Source organism: Amphibalanus amphitrite, unplaced genomic scaffold (genome assembly GCF_019059575.1).
Source record: "Amphibalanus amphitrite isolate SeventyFive unplaced genomic scaffold, NRLGWU_Aamphi_draft 000245F_arrow, whole genome shotgun sequence".
NCBI classification, from domain to species: domain Eukaryota; kingdom Metazoa; phylum Arthropoda; class Thecostraca; order Balanomorpha; family Balanidae; genus Amphibalanus; species Amphibalanus amphitrite.
The window spans coordinates 340125-361189 of NW_024881740.1; the positions used below are offsets into that span (position 1 = coordinate 340125).

At 55.3% G+C, this 21065-nt stretch overlaps 1 protein-coding gene across 1 annotated transcript; it reads right to left on the bottom strand.

Moving 5' to 3' along the window:
• LOC122386259 lies at window positions 1-20619 on the bottom strand. The gene is made up of 5 exons (XM_043375294.1): window positions 20240-20619; window positions 13717-17363; window positions 10198-10742; window positions 7229-9459; window positions 1-2614 (listed from the first exon to the last, which is right to left on the bottom strand). The coding sequence occupies exons 1-5, from the start codon at window positions 20257-20259 to the stop codon at window positions 2578-2580; spliced, it is 6480 nt and encodes a 2159-aa protein (XP_043231229.1). The 5' UTR covers window positions 20260-20619; the 3' UTR covers window positions 1-2577.
• Between the last annotated feature and the right edge of the window lie 446 nt (window positions 20620-21065).

Below are 21065 nucleotides of genomic sequence, written 5' to 3' on the forward strand. Positions count from 1 at the left end.
TGGGTCGTAAAACAGGTGTATTTGATTCAATGAACACAATAATGCCAGCGAAAACACTTTCTCAGTGAAATATAAAAATATACACCGTTCATTGAATACAACTGACGATACTACGACCATACCGCGATGAAGGCTGAGAATCAGACGGTATCACCGGCATGATGAGACCAGGCGCAATGGTATAGACTACAGAACGTGGCAATGACAGGAACACTGCATACCGCGCCGCCCCCGGCACTGACGACCAGAACACGCACTTCTCGCCCAGCACACTCCAATATACCAAACCACGCTCACAATTTCTCACTATCCGTGGCATGATGTAACAATCAAGTGCACTCCTTGGAAACCCGGACACCCCACGCGATACCGATCCGCACTGCAACTAAACTAATCCTATCACAGCCCTTTACACACGCCCCAACGCATAGTATCAGTCTCACACCTGAGCAAATTAGCAGTGGCACCACTGGGCCGGTGTTCCCCCGTGTCCTGTCCGCGAGTGTGTCTCAGCGGCCCGGGGGCCTGCGGGCGCCCCGGCCCCTCCGCGCCGGGCAGCGGGTCCTGTGAATGGCGAACGGGCCGTGCACCAGCTGCTGGCAGCGGTCGCACGCGCGGCCCCGCTCCGCCGCCCGCCCGCCGTACCTCTGCCGGCAGATCGGGTTGTGTGTCGTAAAGTTGTCTACCAGCTCCTTACAGTGCATGCAGACGCCGCCTGGGCCGCCAAAGACTTTCTGCCGCCTGGCCGGCCGCATGGCGCAGTCACGTTCACGGTGTATCGCGAGCCGACACCGGGCCACGAGCGCGTCGCACTGACGGCACCGCTTTAGCTGGCGGCCTTTGCACACCTTGCGGTGACGCAGCAAAACGCTGCCGAAGAGGGCCTCCAGCATCTCGCCGCAGTCGCTACAGCGACCGGGCTGCGGCCGCGGCCCCGGTGCCGGGTCCGGCTTCTTTTCCGGTTCAGACTTCGCCCCAGACTTTGGCGTCAAGTCGAGCTCCGACTCAGATGTGATGATTTCGATCGCACTCGTCGGGGAGTCAGATCTCGTAGAACGTCCTGGAGAGACAGGCTGCGTAGAACGCTCCGGACAGGAGGGCTTCGTAGAACTTTCCACGGGAACAGACTTGGTAGAGCTGTCCGGAGATTTGGTAGAACTTTCCACAGGAACAGACTTGGTAGACCTTTCCGGAGAGATAGGTTTGGTAGAACTTTCCGGAGAGACGGGATTGGTAGAGCATTCTGAAGAGACGGGCTCTGTAGAAAGTTCTCGAGAGATGGGCTTGGTAGAACTTTCCAAGGATAAACCTTTGGTAGTACGCTCCGGAGAGACGGGCTCGGTGGAGCGTCCCAGAGAGACAGGTTTGGTCGAACGTCCAGGAGAGACGGGTTTGGTAGTACGCTCCGAAGAGACGGGCCCCGTGGAGCGTCCCAGAGAGACAGGTTTGGTCGAACGTCCAGGAGAGACGGGTTTGGTAGTACGCTCCGAAGAGACGGGCCCCGTGGAGCGTCCTGGAGATGCGGGTTTGGTAGAGCGTCCCCGAGATGCGGGTTTGGTAGTAAGCTCCGGAGAGACGGGCTCCGTAGAGCGTCCCGGGGACGACGGCTCGGTGGACGGCTGCGCGGCTGATGGTGGCGGCGGCTCGGCGCCGGTGTCATCCAGCTCACCCCACGTGTCCAGCACCAGCTCTGGGGCGCTGCCTAAGCTCGAGCACGTCAGGCTGGGTGTCCGCTCCAGAGGAGGTCCAACGTCGGTCTCTGAAGCCGCATCGGGGTCGGTCGGCCGAGACTCGCTCTCCGATAACACAGCTGCAGACTTCCCGGCAGGAGATTCCGCGTGAGTGGCGCTGTCTTCAGACATCCCCTGGGTTCGTTCTTCAGTAGGATCTGTCGATTGGGTACTATTCATTGTTGTGTTAGTCTCTTGGCTGAGCTTTTCAGATACATTATGCTTTAGGCTGGGATTTTCAGATGCATCTTGTTTTGGGCTGTGATTTTCAGGTACATCTTGTTTTGACTGACTTGCAGATTGCATAGCTTGGTTGTCGTCCAGCTTGTAAGATGTGCCATCGGAATTTGCGGACTGGCAAGAGCTGTCAGCATGTCCGATCGGTTGGGTGGACTGAGCTGCAGACTTTGTAGCCTGATCAGATTGGTCTGCTGCCACTGATGTTGGATCATCGTTCACGGATACTGCACGATGACTAGAGCTATCTAGCGACTCAGGTTCCTGGCTGTGATTGTCTGTATCATTCGCCTCCGGTGCCGGCCCGTCCGGCGGCCCTGTATCCTGACTGGACACACCCGGGGACTGTGTCTGACTGGACACAGTCCCTGTATCCCCAGCGGACACAGCTCCTGTATCCGGACTGGACACACGCGGTGACTGTGTCTCCTGGTGGGGCGTATCGGCGGCCTGTGCCTCCTGACTGGTCGCGGTCGCCGCTCCGGCCGCGGGCGGCGCTCTGGCCGCGGTCGCCGCTCCTCCGGCCGGGCCGCGTTGGGTCACAGCTCCGAAGGTGGCGGCCAGCAGCGCCACCAGGGTCTCGGTCGGAGACGATGGTGAGCAGGTGGTCTCACAAGCGGGCCCAGTAGCCGCCCTCTGAGCTGCGCCTGGAAGAGCACACGGAACAGTCAGACACTGGCCACACTGAGTACACGCGGGGAGGGATGAGACGGTTAGGGTCAATTTACTCACACACACACACACACACAACGAATTTTATTACAAACATAAATGGACAGAAATAAAAATAAGATGAACATGCAATTGGCGCAAAAGTGCCTTAGCACTTGATTCATGGCGCCTTTTGCTCAATCAGCATTTTGATTTCGTACACTTTTTACCTTATTATCTATGCGTTTGCTTACTTATTCATTTATTGACTACTTGTTGACCGCCGCTCGTGTAGGTGTGGTTTCTTTTACCCGCTCAGTAATAAAGATGGATCAGCAGCCGGCAGCAGCAGTGCCAGGGGTTCCCAGAACTACAGACGAGGGTGTACATGATGTCATTAAAAACGTTTAGTTGACGTAATATAATTTTGGACCTGTTGTGCTAATGTCAGGAGTTGTTCGTGGTCGTTGGTTGTACCGTGTAGGAGGAGATTCAGTTTATATGAGTCTGGTTTGAGGGCGAAGTCTTCACAAATATTATGGGTGATGAATCTGTATAAGGTTCGTCGTTGTTCTTCATATGATGGACAGTGAAGAAAGTAGTGTTTAACATTTTCCAACTCGTTGCCACAGTGACAACTCGGCGAATCTACTCTTTGTATTGTAAATTGATGCGCATTTAGTTTTGACATTCCTACTCTAAGCCTCGTTAATAGACAGTTGCCTATTTTCTTACCCAGGGAATAATATTTCAGTGGGTGCTCTTTTGCCTGCATTTTGTAAATTTCTTTGTTGAATGCCTTTTTTGTCCTCAGAGCTCTGCTCTCTTCCTTAAGTTGATTCCAAAGTCTCGTAGTTGATGGAACATACGAATTATGATATTTTTTAGTACGATTGACTGGTTCCGTTCTTGTTGTTGCGTTTCTTAAGGGTCTATCGATTTGATTGATTCGTTGTGGTGGTATTATTTCTTTGATATAGGATGGGATTTTTGGATTGTTAATGATAGAATAGAACATACTAAGTTTATGTTGTTTTCGTCTTTCTGATAAGGTAGACCATCCCAGGTCTGTTCTGAGTTTGTCAGATGAAGTCCGAGTTAGGGTGCCGGTGATAACTCTAGCAGCCCTATTTTGGAGTCTTTCAAGTCTAATTGCGTCGCTGGTCGTTATAAGTCCGTCGTAGATCATGTCTGAGTTGTCGAAGTAGGGTCTTATGTAAAGTGTGTATATTTGCTCTAGTATCTTTCTAGGTAGATATGACGCTATCGGGTACAGGGGTCCTAAGTTTCTGTTTACTTTGCTTATTATTTCGTTGACGTGCTCCTTGAACATCAAGTCTTCAGAAAACGTAAGGCCTAAGTGCTTATGGTTTTTGTGTATGGGTATGAGTTCTCCTCCAAAAGTTAAATGAGGCAAGCTTTTATCAGTTTGCTTGTTGCTGAATGTCTGTTGAACTGTTTTTGTAGCATTAAATGTAATCAACCACTTCTCCCCATATTTATAAATTTCGTTCAAGTCGTTTTGCAGGGAATTTTCCACTTCAGTCAAAGTGGCTGACGTATGTGAAGCATACATAGATGTGTCATCTGCAAAAAATAGAGTTTCGTTTGATGTTTTGTTAGATAGATCGTTTAAATACAGAAGAGCCAAGAGAGGACCCAGGACCGAGCCTTGTGGACAGCCTGCATTAGTAGTGAGAACGGTTGAATAGGAGTCTTCTATTTTCACACGCTGCCTTCTATCTGATAAGTAAGAAGTGAGCCAATTTAGAAGGTTGCCGGTTATTCCAAATTCGTATTTACATTTATGAAGAAGACCCGTGTGCCAAATTTTGTCAAAGTATCGGGAAATGTCCAAATATATAGCAGTAAAGTCTTTTCCATTGTCGATAGACTTGTACAAGTTATGTGAAAGGTACATCAACTGTAACTGGGTGCTATGATTTGGCCTGTAGCCACTTTGTTTTTCAGTGAGAAGATTGTTGTTCATTAAATGCTCATATATATGCTTGAATACCAGTCTCTCAAGAACTTTTGAGAGGCAAGATAGGAGGCTAATTGGGCGGTAATTCGATGCATGTGATGGCGATCCCTTGTTTTTAAAGATTGGTTTAATATTAGCAAGCTTCCAAGATCCTGGAAAGATGCCTTCATTTAGTGATTTATTGAATATCTTCGCTAATGGCTCGGCAATGATAATAGCAGTAAGCTTTAAAATTTTAGCGGGGAGTTCATCTGGACCAGTTGATTTATTTGGATCTAAGGCATTCAGGGCTTTTAGGACTTCTTGACTGCTTACGTTAATCGAATTTAAGGTTGGAAAAGGTACCGGCTGTGAAGTCAACTGGGTAGCGTGGGTATCGGGAACATCAATGTTTGATTGTGCTGCAAAAAAGTTGTTAAGAAGCGATGCTTTGTCCTTGCTTTCAGTAATTGTCTGGCCATCTGTCGTCTCAAGAGGTGGTATAGCTTTATCTACTTTTCTCAGCACGGGGCGCAGCCAATGACAGACACCACTATGAACAGAATAATACGCATTATGAATAAATAGTTGATACGTGAAGAGCTACATACATTTGCCACAAACATAACCATTCCACGAAAACGTGGCTTACTTAAAATATATATACACAGAACCAATATTTCGGTTATTGGGACAGCGTTATTGGGAAGTGCAAATGCAACACAAATCATCCGTAGGTATCATGGTACACTGTGCATATGTTACAATCCTGCGAGTCACAAGCAGCACGTGAAACAAGCCCGTGAATTTCAAAGTCAGCTAAATGGTGCCACACAAACGCAAGTAGGAGCTTTGTTAAAAATAGAAGATTATACATAAATTCTGAGCCCGTCTCAATATGCATCACTTTTTGCAGAGCTATGGGAAAATTCAGTAATTGCGGGCACTAGAGAATAAGGCACGGCACATAATTTCGGGGGAGGGCGAACAGCACATTACTTGTCCATCATATACAATGCACAGCTTCGCAATAAGTTTTCTAGTAATAATATACAAAGATCCAGTGCGACTATCCTCCCTAAGAAATGACCAGTGGAGCGTAAGCATTTTCTAGAGGCAGTCTCTGTGCAGCCTTGGTATGTTCTGGAGCGTTAATTTGGGTGACAAACGAGCGAGCGAGACAAAGAGCCCTGCACGGACAGAAGTACGGTGAGTAAGCTCCAACTGACTTGTACGGGCCACTCTCCTAGCCGATTGACAACGGTAAAACAGCTTTGAGCGCTATCGCCCAGCCGTTCCCGAGGTGTGAAAATGACCCCTGCACAGGGGCACGTGCAGTCCCCAACCCGCCCAGTCGTGAGCCGTATAGTTCATGAACATGCATTTCTGGTCAATGTCCACCTATTCGTCAAGTCTCAGCGAAATCCCCTCAGCTATTAGGGGATCCTTGTGAGCGGAAAAGTTTGGGCACCCCTGACTTAGCACGTTATTGTTAATGATAATTGTTATTTATGATAGCAATTATATTGTTTGTGAAACTGGGAAATGCGCAGAGTTTCGCAGCTATCACAACTATGTTGTCTGTTTGTTACACAGCCGTAACTCGCTGAATATCAACATGCTCTTAATAACTTCTTGCTCGAATTTGATGCTCTTAATAACTTCTTGCTCGAATTTGCTATCGATTAGTCATGTAGATAACCAAACGAAGTTCTATTTGTATCGCAGGGAGTTCTAGTACTCACTAAGCTTATGTATATCGTGCACCACTGCTAGTCGGTGACCACTTCATACAGAGCGGTCACCTAATACCGTCTGCTAAGCTGTTACTGTTCAGCTCGTTAAGGATGCTATCACCTCACACTGTCAGTCGACACTGAGCGTATCAGCTACTACTGAGTATATACTGGTGCCCATCAACTGATACTGAGTGCCGGTACTGACCAGGGCGGCCCAGCTCATACTGGGCGGATCAGCTCTGAGCTCATGCTGTGTGCTGCTACTGGTGCTGCCCAGCTCATATTAAGTGCCGGTGCTGAGCGGACCAGCTCATACTGTGTGCTGATACCGGTGCTGCCCAGCTCGACATACAGTGTGCTGGTGCTGATTAGCTAATACTGAGTGCTGGTCAGCTACTTAGCTCATACTGAGCGGACCAGCTTATACTGTGTGATACTGGTGCTGATTAGCTAATACTGAGTGCCGGTGCCAGTTGGCTCCTACTGAGTGGACCAGCTCACCTGGCGCGGCCCGTCCGGTGGTGGTCACCTGCGCGGACCCGACGGGCGCTGCGACTAGACCGCCGGGACTCCGCCGTCCGCCTACAGCGAGCCAGAGCGGACACTGGTCAGCCGAGAGGAGGTGACACGACAGAGCGCACAGCTGAGCCAGCGGTGGGCTCAGGAGACAGCCGGGCACGACTAACTACAGCCTAGACCACCACCCGGGGAACGGGGTTACACGCAGGGTCCTCCAACAACCGCCATGTTCAACTCAGACCAAGGGGGCATGCTCAAACCACCTGGCAGTACAAGTGAAGCCTATTTGCAAGTAACGTATTTATGTACACATGCGCATCTCTGGCTACGTTAATACCGCGATGACCGGGGAGGGCGGGGCGCGCGGCCCGCCGCCGCAGGACACTCACCGGGCGCCGGCACGCCGCTCGGCCGGCCGGCTGCTGCGCACGCGGCCCGTCGGAGACGGGGTCGGAGCCGGCGCCGGCGCTGCCTCCAGCTCCGGGTCGCTCGTGTCCTCCACCACGCGCACCGTGTCTGACTCGGAGTCCGAGCTGGAGACGCCCGGCCGCGCATCCCCGGCCGCTGGCGTTCGGACAGCCGGCGAGGACTGGCGGACGGCCGGGGCGCCGGCGGTCACCGGCCGCTCCTTGCGGGTGACTCGGTTCCGGGCGGCGGCCTCGCTGGTCGAAGGCTGCGCTGAGAGCGCGTCAGACTCGTCTGGCGGCGCCGCTGACGGTTGGTCCACACGCGGCGGCTGCTCCGGCGGCTGCTCCAGTGGCGACCCCGTCCGCTTCTCCGGCTCTGACCGACTAGCCGCGGAGCTGACAGAGACCTCCGACAGCTGGGAGCTGGGCCGTGGAGACCCACCGGACTCCTCCCGGCTGATCTCACTCAGTGTCTGCTCGCCCGACTCTGTTTCCTGTTCCCGCTGCTGCTGCGGTGGGTGCTCCGGCTGCTCTCTGTCCTCAGCGCCCGCTGCTGATGGAGCCGTGGCCGGCAGGCTGTCCGACGATACGGACTCTGTCAGCTCCAGCGCGTCCGAGAGCGCCACGGCGGCCGCCGGCTGGATGAGACTGTGCTGCTGCCGGACGGCGGCCAGCCGCTGCCGCATTAGGTCGACGTTGATGATGTGTCGTTTACTGGGCGACACGTCGGCTGGGCTGGTCTCAGGGGCTGCGCCGTCAGACTCCGCCGCCGGCGCCGTCATCACCGGTGTCTCCGTCCTTGGCTGGGCCGGTGGTGTTCCGGGTGCATCTGCGCCAGCACGAACTGCCGCCGAGTCGGTACCCAGGCTTGCGTCGCTCGAGATATCCTCCGCCTCGTCGTCCGCCGCCGCTGCCCGCCGGTCTCCGCGGCGACTGTTTGGCATTGGGAACGGCTGCTGGTCGATCGCGATCTGGCGGATCACCGGCGCGGCTCGGCTCGGCGGCAGGACGACGCTCACCGCAGTGACGCCCGACCGGCGGCGCGGCGCTCGGTTCGGACTCGGAGCGTGCGACGGTGGTCGTCTGGGCGGTGTGCGGGAGTAGCGCCGGCCGGCCGGCGGCTGACGGTACTGCAGGGGTAGCTCCCGGCTGCGGGGTCGGACGGCCGGCGGCTCGAGATCCTCGCCACTGCTCGACACGAGCTCGCCCTCCTCCAGGGAGTCAGAGTCTTGCTGATCAGACGTCACAGACTCGGCACTGGCGGTCCGTCCGTCCTGTTCAGAGACGGCACTGGCGGTCCGTCCGTCCTGCTCGGAGGCGAACTTGGCGATCACCTCGGCCTGTCCTGTGGTGGGTCCGGCGGGCGTTTCTGCCTGTCCCGAGACGGGTCTGGCGGGCGTCTCTGCCTGTACCGAGACGGGTCCGGCGGGCGCCTCGCCCTCCCCCGTGGCGGGCCCGGCTGGCAGCTTGGCCTGTCCCGTAGCGGGCCTAGCGGGCGCCTCAGCCTGTCCCGTGGCGAGCCTAGCGGGAGCCTCAGCCTGCCCCGTGGCGGGCCCGGCGGACGCCTCAGCCTGTCCCGTGGCGGGCCTGGCGGGCGTGTCGGATTCCGCGGCCGCCGGCTGGTTGGTATCGGGCGGCGCGTCGCTCAGCTCGCCCGGGTCGTAGCCCAGCTCTCCGTCCTCCATGGAGCTGATGCCGAGACTCATGTCCGAGTCATAGTCCTGCTCGGAGAGAGACGCTCGGTCCGAATCCCCGTCCGGTGACCGGGCGGGAGTGGCGCGGTCCGGCTCCAGCTCCAGCTCCGCGCCCAGCTCCAACTCCTGACTGCTGACCAGCTCCTGCTCCAACTCCTGCGGCGGCTCCGGGCCGCAGCTCAGCGCTGGCTCAGACTCCTGTTCCGCCCTGTGTACGGTCTCTGGCTCCGACTCTGCATGCTGTGAACACGACTCGGTCCCCGGGAGCTGCTCCTCGGTACCTGAGAGCTGCTCCTCAGCTCCTGACACAGAGAGCTGCTCCTCGGCTCCTGACCCAGAGAGCTGCTCCCTCTCAGAGTCGACCTGTGGTGCCGGGGAGCCGGAGGCGGTTTGTGGCTCCGGGCTGGCCGCGTCAGCAGCCTGGGTCGAAGCCGGCGGCGACGACGGCTTCGGAGGCGACTTTGTCGGCGGCGGAGGCGGCGGTTTCGCAGGCGGCGTCAGCAGCGGCGGGGGATGTGGCTTCGCAGGCGGCGGCGACGACGGCAGCGGCGGTGGCGGCGGCGGCGACAGCGTGGGGAGGCGGCCCGCCCAGGACCCGCTGTACCCAGGATGTGTTGGATTTGCAGGGTTATAAGCGGCGTGCCCACTGTAGCTGTGATGCGGCGGACCGGGATGGGGACCATTGAAGCCGTAAGGCGGGCCCGGAGTCCCATTGTAGTTGTGAGGACTCAACGCGGGCCAATGAAAGCCCTGAGAGGGGTCTGGCGGAGACCCATTAGAGCCATGCAAATGGTCTGGCGAGTGTCCGAGCAAGCCCTGCTGGGCCCCGTTAAAGCCATGATGTAGTGGACCTGGCTGGGTTTCAATGAAACTGTGGAAAGAGCCCTGCGAGAACCCATTGAAAGCTTGTGAGGGGCCCGGCGGGGACCCATTGTAGGTCTGAGGGAAACCCGGCGGGGACCCGCTGAAGCCTTGAGGCGGGCCCGTTGGGGAGCCACTAAAGCTGTGAGGAGGGCCCATCGGGGCTTCATTGAAACCTTGAGGAGGGCCCGCCTGGGGGCCACCGAAGGCAGTTGGCTGAGGGCCATAGCAGACGAGATGCAGCTGATTTGGCCGAGAACTGGAGTGGTGGCTCCATGGATCGGTGCGGCCGAGAGGGGGCGGGCACGGCGGAGACCCACTGTGACCAGAGGGTGCGGCGCCCTGTGGGGGGCAGCTGTAGCCGTAAGAAGGGGCCCCGCTGAAGCTGAGAGGTACCGGCGCCACAGGGGCGCTGTGAGGAGGTCTCGTGGGGTCAGGATGCGGTGAGGAGCCGGGCAGGGTGTCCTGGGCGCCGTGCAGTGTCTCCGCCCGCCACTGGGGACGGTCGGGCCGACACACGCCCGGCGGACCGCCGACCGCGCCGGCCACCACCCCAGTCTCGTTGACGCAGAACGGGTTGAGCGGCAGGAACTCGCAGTGCGCGTCCATATTCTGTTTGAGGTTCGTGTCGGGGCATTCCACCGGCGGCGGCCGGAACAGCAGGTCGAAGCCCGAGAGCAGTTCGCGCTGGAGCCGACCACGGGCGCCGCTGTCCGCGTTCAGGTGACTCCAGTACACGGAGAAGATCTGATTGCCCCAGCGCTTACCGCCCGGCCACTGGGTGGCCCGGCCGAGCTCCGTGGCGGTAAAGACGGCGCTGAGCTGACTGCCGCTGACGAGCGTGGGGCAGTAGTCGGGGCCGAGCCGGCGCAGCGCCGTCAGCACCAGCCGGCCGGCGCGCTCCGGCGGCAGCGAGCTCAAGTACTGCTCCCCGAAGGCATCTGAGGAGGTACGCGGGCGGCGCGTCACTCCTCAGCCAGCGAGGGGCGGCGCCGGCCCGGCCCGGCCCGGCCCGGCCCGGCCCGCACCCGACCACCCAGCCACCACTCAAACATGCGATTAGAAACAAAACAAACAAACTATTTCGGACGGCAAACATGATCTTTCAATGTGCCTTTTGACGATTAACGAGCGAGCGCCAAACAGCTGACACGACACTTTAAAATTTGGCCCAGCTTCTGAGAAACAATCAGACGACACCAACTAGCCAAATCACGAAACACATCCCATATCGACAGATAGTAGTGGGACTCAAGAACCGTATATCTTACTGACTTTATTGATCAGCACAACTGCAGCGATCTAACCAGATCGTTCCCTAGATATATAGGGGTGTGCACAATCCATGCACAAATCAATAATGTGAGGCAATGTGAGGCGGTGGTAATCAAGAAACAACAAGCCTCTCAGGACATGCCAAATTTGAGCACCATCGGCCCAACCAGTATAACTTATAAGGATACTGAAACGAGCCTAAGACACCCACACATGCAGCTTTCCACAATCACCAGTCCCAATCGATGGAAATCTTCCATTTTATATGTAAAACATGCGAGTGAATGTGAATTGGTCCACATATCCAAAGGAGAAATCGTCGAATTATTATTCCCAGATGATCGATCTAGTTAGTAGGTAGCCTAACTAAGAAATCAAATTCAACACGTACAACCCAGGCATGTACCAATAGTTGCCATGAGAGACCAGGCGGCAGCACCAGCATCAGTCCAACAGGAGGTATAATATTTGTGATACGTAAGAAGATAAATGATTGCTAATGCCCTATGAATGTTAATTTATTTTTCATAATATTCGGGCCACGCAAACTGCTTAGTCGCATTCATCTTTAGCACCAGTCAAGGTACAATTGGAGTACTAACCACTAGCAACTGAATCCACTAACAATGCGAGCTTCCGCCTTCCAGAGAAAAAAAAAACAACGAAAAAAGACATTAGCAAGACCCCTGTAAAAGTTCAAATGTTGGGTTAAAGGGATTTCATACAACTGTGCTCAATGAAAGCTTTAGGCAATTTCTTCGAAACAAAAAACAAACAATAGCAACGGCCGATGCGAGAAAAAGAGAAACAATGAACAAGGGCTAATGAAAGAAAAAGAAAAGAAACAATGAACCCAAGTCGCACATATCGAAAAAAATACATTAATCCCGTACACCAGGGAAGATGCTCATACATCGAAATCCATAAACCCGTAACGATGGGGATTAATGAAGTTCAGAAAAGAGTAGAGATACCAGGTAAGATAAGAGGCGTAAGAAACTCAGCGATAGAGCTAAAAGCTAATCCCTAAATCCGCGCACTATGGAAAGGGATCAGATGGACTCTCCCGTTTTTTTTTTTCGCGAATGCCTAACTCGTGTGAAAAGCGCCCGATCGCGACGAAACTTTCAGCGCCAGCCTAGCAGTCCGCTGTCGCTCTGGGGACCCCGCCGACATCTGGCCGGTGGCTATGTATTACGGTTTCATTAGCCGACCCTGTGTGCTGTGCGGTCACAGCCGAGAGTGTGGGGGCGTTCAGCTGGAATTCGGCGCCTGGCCGTCGTGGCGCGTGTCCGTCTTGCCGCATTCATGATCAAATGCCTCGCTGCGGTCACCTTACCGGCGCAGCACCCTCGAGTTTAACAATTTTACACGTCCCCTGAGGATTTCATGACCCTCACCCAGATAACCTTTGACCTGTTTCTAGAGATCATATCAGGTCGGCATTGCGATTCGGCGTATGTCAGCGGACATTTTCCTTACGTTTCCAGACTTCTTGTTATTATGAAGGTACAAGCATGTGAAATGTCCCATGCATTATCGCGGGTGTTAAGACCACGAGAAAGTCAGGTCAAGGTCTTTCATCTTCAATGACTGGTTCACTTTTTCGAATTAAACAAATTTCTAGCGTAGTTTTTGGAGCTGATTTATAATTTAGCACCTATTTAATTAACATCTGAGTAGTAGTTTTGGTGTCTACACGGCATTTGACGAAGCTGCCAGGGGTGGTTAACAACTACTATGGATAGCCAGAGGGACGCGTACTGGCCGACCTGATCTGACCTGACCTACCCCTAATGGTATATTTTTGATGAAAGCATACAATTCGAAATTAGGACCCCGAGAACCTCTAGCAACCTCACTTTTAGAATTTCTAGAAGTTCCCGATTTTCCCGACTGTTGGGTCATCGACCTGACCTGGAAAGTCTGCCATTGACATAGAACCTTAAAATTGAGTATTATCGGCTTCTTCTCGCCACGGATACCACGCTCGAGTTTTCTGATAAGCTCTAGCTCCATCAGGGGCCAAAGGAATGGGGGGGGGGGGGGGTCCAATGAACCACCTTCCTTGGACCTTGCTTGGCCTAGTCCTATCATATCATATCATATCACATCATATTATCATATCATTATCATATCAGTATCATACGCTGCCTGGCATCATTCACTCAAGCCGTGCACTCAAGATAACACAACTGGCATTGGCACCGAGCATAGTCCTTATCCTTTCAGTTTGGTCAGCCTGGCACTATCTTATCTTGCAAAGGCTCAAGGATTGATCAAGCTAAACCCGGGAAGACTAACGGGTTGCACCGTGAGACGCCAGCATATTCTTTGTATCTGTAAACTACACAGTTCGCTTGTTTCACGCTCGCTCGCACCTAACAAAATGAATTTAGTGGAGCCAATGGGCATACCATGGTATGAATGCAAACGGCTTCCCACAGGCCATTCATTCACAAGTAACGCACTTAATTTCTAAAAGACGACACAAGAACGCCAAGGTTCAAGCGTTGCAATTCATAGTCTGGCTACGGTGGGAGCAGCTAGCAAACAAAATGCATTAGGAACTCAGCAATTCAATACAACAGCAAGCGTGGTCACTATTCATGCTAGGCGACAACACAAAGTTCTGCGTACCTTTAATGGGCGTGCAGAGCTCGGGCGGTATGCTGGGTGACAGCTGTTTCCAGGTGTGCTGGCTCCGATGTTCGTCAGCCTCGCTGGCCCCAGTCGCCGTCTCCGTGAGGCGCTCGTTGTCGGTCGGCAGGGGTCCGCCCTGCTCTCCTTCCGGCCCGGCACCCTCCTCGCCCTTCTCAGGCACGTCGAGCACCTGACAGGCGGCGCAGAGCACGCTGCGCACCGCGATGGAGCACATCTGCAGAAAGTGCTCGCCGTCCAGCTCCCTGTCGTCGGCCGTCAGGCGCAGCAGCTCGCGCAGACGGTCCAGGGTGACGCGCGCGCTGTCGAACTCGACGCCACTCGGCGCCGCCGCCGACACGCGCGCCAGGAGGCGTTCGATGTCCTCCAGCCGGTCCGCCAGCGAGGTACCAGTGCCCGCCGCGGCGCTGGCAGTGGGCTCAGAGTCGGCAGGAGCGGCGCTGGCGGGCGGAGAGGCAGCGGATGCAGCGGCAGGAGAGACAGCGCTATCACTGACAGTGGCATCAGGAAAGACAGCACTGTCGTCAGTGGCAGCGACGGCAGTGTCAGAAGAGACAGCGTTAGCGCCGGCGGTGAAGATAGGAGCGCTCTCGGACGGCACGCCGTCCCCATCCATCGTGCTATCTCCAGCAACCGAATCCACCCTTTCCAGCTGCTCCCAATGTGTGGAATCTTCCAGTGATTCGTGGCGCATGTCGTCGCGCTGGGACGAGGCCGGCGATGCCACTAGGTCCTCGGTGAGAATATCGTCCTCCACATCTGACGTCATCACATCCTCTCCACTCAGGCGCGCGGCACGCTTCTCCGGCCTGCAGTCTTCAGGAGGCTCGTGTGCGGCGCGTTTCAGCGGGCTCTGTACACCACTCTGAGACGTTTCGGCCTGCCGTCGGCGCGCTTTCAGCATACAGATCACATCTGGCTCGTCACTGTCACTGGAGAGCGTGAAGATGTGCTTCGGTGATGGTGGAGCTCGGCGAGTTCCATCATCGTCGTCGCTGGAAGAGATACTGATGAGAGGCGGCTGGTCTACGGATGGAGCTTCGCTGGCGCGGGGGGCCGGCAGGTCGGCTGGGACCGTCCAGTCATCAGGCGCCCGGCTCGTCGCCCCGTCGGGTGGTACAGCGCTGGAGTCGTTAGCGGCAGCAGCGGCCGACCGGTGCGGTGACCGGGGGAGGGTCACTGGTGACGTGGGCTCCAGCAGAGGGATGGTCTGTTCCGAGTCACTCCACAGTGACCGGCGCGGCGGTGTACCGGCGATACCGCACACAGCATCGCTCCCACTGGGCGGTGGCGCGCCGACACCGGTCGAACCGTCATCGGAAACGGGCTGAAGTGGGCTGATCCGACCCTGAACCGACCGAGAGCTGAACAGCCCTGGCTCTTCCGGCGCAACGAACGCTGTTGACGCCTCCGTCGGCTTTGGTGCAGCGTCTGCTGTCTCTACTGGCACCGACTCGGTCTCCTCTATCGCCTGATCGGACAGAGGATCCACGTCAACGGGACCGTCATCAGCCGGCTCTTGCTTCACTCTGACGGGCGGGTCGGCCTCCGTCTCCTGACTGTTGTGCTCCGACGAGAGCGCGCCCTTCAGGCCAGAGTAGTCACCCTCTGTGATGTCCCGCTCCAGGTTCTCGAGGAACTCGTCGAACCCCTCCATGTCAGGGTCGTCCAGGACAGAGTCAACACTGCCATCATCTGACGGACTTGCCGGAGGGTGTTTGGGGATATCGCCGGCACCATCCCCCGGTCGGCCCGGCCCAGAGACGTCTTCGTGACTCGGCGAGTGGCGGTCCCCATTTCTGCACGAGGTCTCATCAGGTGGCATGTCCGCTGCCCCCGCAGAAACATGGCCGTCTCCCGGACTTTCAGTATGGGCATCCACCTTTTCTATTTTCACACGATTCGAGTGCGAAAGGCTCGGTTGCTTCTCTTCAGACAGTAAATCTGAACTGCATGAACCTGAGTCATTGTAACCAGAACTATTGGACCTGGGTCGAGTTTTGTCCTCGATTATGGGACTCGGCGTCTTCGAGTCTAAGCTTCCGGTACCATCGCACGTTTTATTCGCGCGCTCCGTGTCGCACTGTGGATTGTCCGGGGCATGTGCCGATGGTGCCGAACTGCCATTGCCGGCAGTTGCTTCTTTGGTCTTCTTCTTGCTGTCAGAATGCTCTCGCGTCGGAGAGCTTTTCTCGCCTCTCTTTTTCGATTCTGAGCATCCCACACTAGCGGATGTTTCTTCTTTATGTGATTTTGTGCTGCTTTTACGCTTCTCTTGTTTTGAATGCTCCTTGGATTTTGATTTCTTTTCGCTGTCAGAAGTATCTTTGTGCCGGTTTTTACTTTGGCTACGTTTTTGATGTTTCGTGGAATGTTTGTCACTCGAGTGGTTCTGTGGGGAGTCAGGGCAGTTCGATTTGGTGCTTTTTTCGACCGATGTTGCCCTTCCTTTATCTGATGTCGAACTGGATGGTTTCTCCGATGATTTTGACGATGAGGATTTTCCATCTTTATCACCTGACTTGCTGGCATGCTTCAAGCGTACTTTCTTTGTACCGTTGGGTTCGACAGAGAGGGCACTTGTGGTGCTCTCAATTACACTGGTGGTCGTAGCGTTTCTGTCATTATGGGATTTGGAGGTAGACGGCTTGGGGTTTGATGCACTCTTTTCCTTATCCTTCGACTTCTCGGCACTTTTAGCTGGAACGCTTTTGGCCTTATCCTTTTCGCCCTTACAAGGCGACTTTATCTTGTCGCCACCTTTCGCGGAGCCGACCTCCGACGCAGACGATTCGGCAGATGATCTCCTGTGAGGCTTGTTTTTGCTGCTCGACTTGTGGGCTGGTCTGGAGCCGGAGGACGACTGGCGGCTGGCGGACGCGGTGGACTTGCGGTCTGAGCTGGACGAGCCGCTGCGCGGGGATGTCCCGGAGCCGCAGCCGGACGAGCCGCCGCTGGTGGTCCGTGAGCGCGCGCTATCACTGCCCGCCTTACTGCGCTCTGACGAGCCGCCGCTGCGCTCCGAGGAGTCGCGCTTCCGATGTTCTTTCGACTTGTCTCGGTGGCTACCCGAGCTGTGACCCGACTCTTTCGAGGACGAGCCTTTGTCACTCGACACTCTCTTTTCGTCACTTTGTACTTTGTGGTTTTTCGTAGGCACAGAATCTTTTCCCCTGGAAAACGCCCCCCTCTCACTCGCACTGTCCCCCCTGGAGCTTTGTACTTTTCGGTCTGTCACTGGCACTGGTCCGTTTTCCACCTTTGTCCGTTTAACATCACCGCTCACATTGTCCTTGGAGCCATCCAGTGTCCGTTTCTTGGATTCACTGCCGTCTTTCTGCTGGGCAGGCCGGGGGCCCGGCGACCCCTTGGAGCCGCCGGCTGCCGAGCTCGCCACCGTGCGGATCGGCGCCGCGAACAGGTCCTCAAAGCTGTTCTGCAGCGGCACCGGCAGCCGGTTGCCGTTCTCGTCCTCCATCTTGAGCCAGGTGTAGACCTTGGCGCACCTCTGGGCGGGGGCCGTTCGGGCGCGCGCCTCCCAGAGAGCTCGGCGAGCGCCCGGCACCAGCACCGTGTCAGCCGAGTCCTCCGAATCGGAGAGCTGCGAGTCGCCTGCTTCCATAGCGCTGAAACGCACACAAACACAGCACAGTTAGGGTACGATTCTCTGAAACAGCCGCACACAGGGAGCAGTTCGGATACATCGCACTTAAGCAGACACGTCTGGGTCCATTTGGGTCAATTTATGCATCAAATCACAAACGACATTTCAGCATACAGTTTTGCCACGAGCCATTGAAAAGACTTCCCCCCAGTGCAGCGAGGACTTCCCAGCGCGGAAAGGACATCCGCTGAGCGCCCGCAGGGAGTCTGGCGGGGGCCCGGAGTGCACGCCGTGACCGCCGCCCGGCGCCACGACAAGACTAATACACACACCGGAGATACAGCGGTCGGCCGAGGAAGGGGGGGGGGGGTGGACCGGAGTGAACAGGGTGGTATGCCGCATCGCACAGACGACTGACAACCGGTCCCTCAGGTACGTCAGGGTGCAGCAAAATAGAAAACAGCTCAGGGTCACACATCGGGAGATGGAATCAGACTCGGCCTCACAATGGGTTGAGCGTCAACCCCCTCTACGAGCTTAGTTTGGCATATGGTAGCCGGCAGCAGCAGGCGGAATAAGATATAAAATTGGTGTTTGGCTCTTGATCATCGATAATTAACAGTACAGGGCCGTACGTCATTGTAGCCGATGCTCTCGGTTATCTGCAGCCATCTCCACGCCAAAGATTGGTGGAAAATTAATGTCATATACTTATTTTTGCCTGTCATAAGGCACAAAACATAGTCTAAATGTTGGTAGACTCCACGGCGGTTCACTGTGGGGCATTTCTGGGTTTCTGACACAAGTGTAAGCGATAAATATTAAACGGGAAGCTGTAAGAGCCACACCAATGACAATAAAACAAGATGAAGAGACACCAATTACATGTCATGCATCTGCAAGCCCCTGCGTTTTTGTTTTGTGGCGAGAAAGCTCTTTCGGCCTCAAAAGGCCATTGCAGAGCTATGTGATAGGATGGGACATTGGACTGTGAGGACTACCGACGGTGCACCGCAGAGGCAGAGACCGTCCCAGTGGGAAGGGAATCACTGGCGGATCCAGCCCAGAGTTTTGGGAGGGGCAAACCAGCACAATATAGTGGTTCTTTCCATGCACTGTATACAGGAGCAATGTTAAAATTGTGATGTTTGGGGGGGGGGGGGGCAATTGCTCTATTTGCCCTCCACTGGATCCGCCACTTAAGGGAATGCTCCGATAGGACAGCCCGCCCTGCCGCTCAAACGGTCACCCCTGAGAGGAAGTGGTCCAGGTGTAGACCTGCCCTCACCAACGGTTGTCACGTGGGGTGACCACCAGCCCGGAAAGAAAAACGTGAGGGGGATGCAGATGGGTTTGTTCCGAGGAAGGCAGGGACGAATGCAAATTGCACAATGCACATACCTATACGACCAATGAAATCAACAGATTTCATTGGTCGGTTTATGTTGCAAGTCTTATTCCGATCGGGTGGGAAAATTGCGACTGATACCACATATGACCAGATCAATAGAAGCGTCTCACGAATTAGTTGGAGGATAACATTGGCCTAGCTCGTTCGAGCAGCGGTGCCTGACTGCCCGTGTAACCTGCGGTACCTGCATAAAGGCAAGTCAGGCTCGGCACCGGGCGGGTCAGCAGCAACCACAGGGTCAGTCACAGGGTATCCGTTCCAAAAAAGTGGTAGCGAACCGGTTGCATTTGGAACAGGCGACCAGAAAAAGGGCGACTGGCGGCACTGAACATTGGGCAAGAGCATTGTCGAAAGCTTTGGATCGGATAGGTGGTATTGTCGACAGAATAAATATGATTTTACTGGACTTTAAAGATACGTAACAGCCGGGAGCCGAGCACCAGGGACTAATAACACCGACAAACTGATGGGCGCCGACGTCTCGACGCCGACCCCGTTCCTTTAACAGCCTGGGAGTTTTTAGTCGCATCAGCAAAGAGCCTTGAAGGCCTCGTCTTATCACGCTCGCGCACAGAGTTTGGTCAAGGCTAACACACTTTTTCAGAGCCGAAGATGGTGAGGGCACGCAGTATTCAGCGAGCGCCCCATGCACCCTCCGGTAAACGCACACCTAACGATTCTCGCCAAGGCAGCAGGTGCGTGACCTCTGCGCGTGGCAGCTTTCTCCCCAGCTCTGGCTGCGTCGTGTGCTTGATGTGGCCAGCTGCACCATACCTCCGTTGGTATGCTGCAGGGCAGGAAGTGGCGTTCACATGACCTTGGCGCTAGCACCCCGACAGCCGCGATTAAATCATTGGCCAAGGAAAGAGCCGCATGTCGTTACGACATACTGTACATCGGACAACAACGTTGCTCGTGATGAGCACGGTATCACAATCGTGAATGTTTACGTAGGTATGTATGGGCGGGCGGGTGAGGTGTCCATGCATGGGCGGTCGGAGGCATTGGTAGGTCCAGAAAACCGCTCCTGGACTCCGCATGGGGAAGGGACATACCCCCCAAAATCAACTCCAAGTAAAAACTACTCGAATTTCTCCTCCATGTGCGTTGTTGTGCATTTTAAAAGCAAACTTTTCGTAGTAAAAGTCCCTAGTCTAGGAGAACGACAAATTTTCCTCGATTTCGAATGGGTGCATTTGCCCCAAATACTCCTCCCCCCTGGATCCGCCACTCGCCAGTGACCGGAGGTTATGCAAACACGATGACAAAATCACTCCATGAACATAATAAACTGACGAACCTCAAAACAAAACAAGCAGATGAAACATACGAAGAACTACGTTGACACCCCATGCTTCGTGTTTTCCTTGCTGTGCATTTCTCCGCAGGTTTATAGCGCGGCCCATGACCATCACACCACACCGTCCATTCTCCACAGACGCACATTGCCCAACACCGCCCACAGCGGGCGAAAGTGAATTACTTACCGCACCGCCGGCTTTCCCATTATCGGAGCGTCCCGGCCGCCTTACGCACTATCCCACCCTCCTTTCAGACCGTCCCCGATCGGACACCACACCGAGATCCGCAGCACACCTGTCGGATACACCGGTCCGCCGCCGCACTATGTGGACACTGGACACGGTCCGCAGGATGGCGGACATCCGGCGCCGGTCACACACGGCGCTCCACTGACAGCGACCGGCGCGGCGGCGCGGCGCACGGCGAAGGTCGCGGTGGGCCGCTCTGAGCCCCGCCCGTCCCTCTCCGCAGAGGAGAGAGCGGCCGGAGAGGAGAGAGCGGGACACAGAGAACGGGGCCGACTGGAGCCGGGACGACAGTGCGTTCAAGCGCCACCCGGAGCGACGGAGGACCGAGCAGCTTGCTGAACCGTCAATTGGATACAACTGGTAGTGAACGAGGCAGTACAGTTAGGTAGAGGGTATTGGCCAGGAACCGGCTTCAGCCGCTTTTTCAGGGGTCCAAAAACAGACAGGGAGAGGGAGAGGGAGAGGGAGAGAGGGAGAGAGGGAGAGAGAGAGAGACAGAGACAGAGACAGAGACAGAGACAGAGACAGAGACAGACAGACAGACAGACAGACAGACAGACAGACAGACATACAGACAGACAGACACAGAGAGAGAGAGAGAGAGAGAGAGAGAGAGAGAGAGAGAGAGAGAGAGAGAGAGAGAGAGAGAGAGAGAGAGAGAGAGAGAGAGAGAGAGAGAGAGAGAGAGAGAGAGAGAGAGACAGACAGACAGACAGACAGACAGACAGACAGACAGACAGACAGACAGACAGACAGACAGACA

What these genes read in the sequence shown, in the direction of transcription:
- LOC122386259 (XM_043375294.1), bottom strand. Translation starts at nt 20,259, where the DNA reads ATGGGAAAGCCGGCGGTGCG. An exon ending in ACAGCGCCCCTGTGGCGCCG is followed by an intron (nt 9,460 to 10,197) that starts GTACCTCTCAGC and finishes CCGCCTGCGAAG; the next exon opens with CCACATCCCCCGCCGCTGCT. An exon ending in GAGCGGCGTGCCGGCGCCCG is followed by an intron (nt 2,615 to 7,228) that starts GTGAGTGTCCTG and finishes GTGCTCTTCCAG; the next exon opens with GCGCAGCTCAGAGGGCGGCT.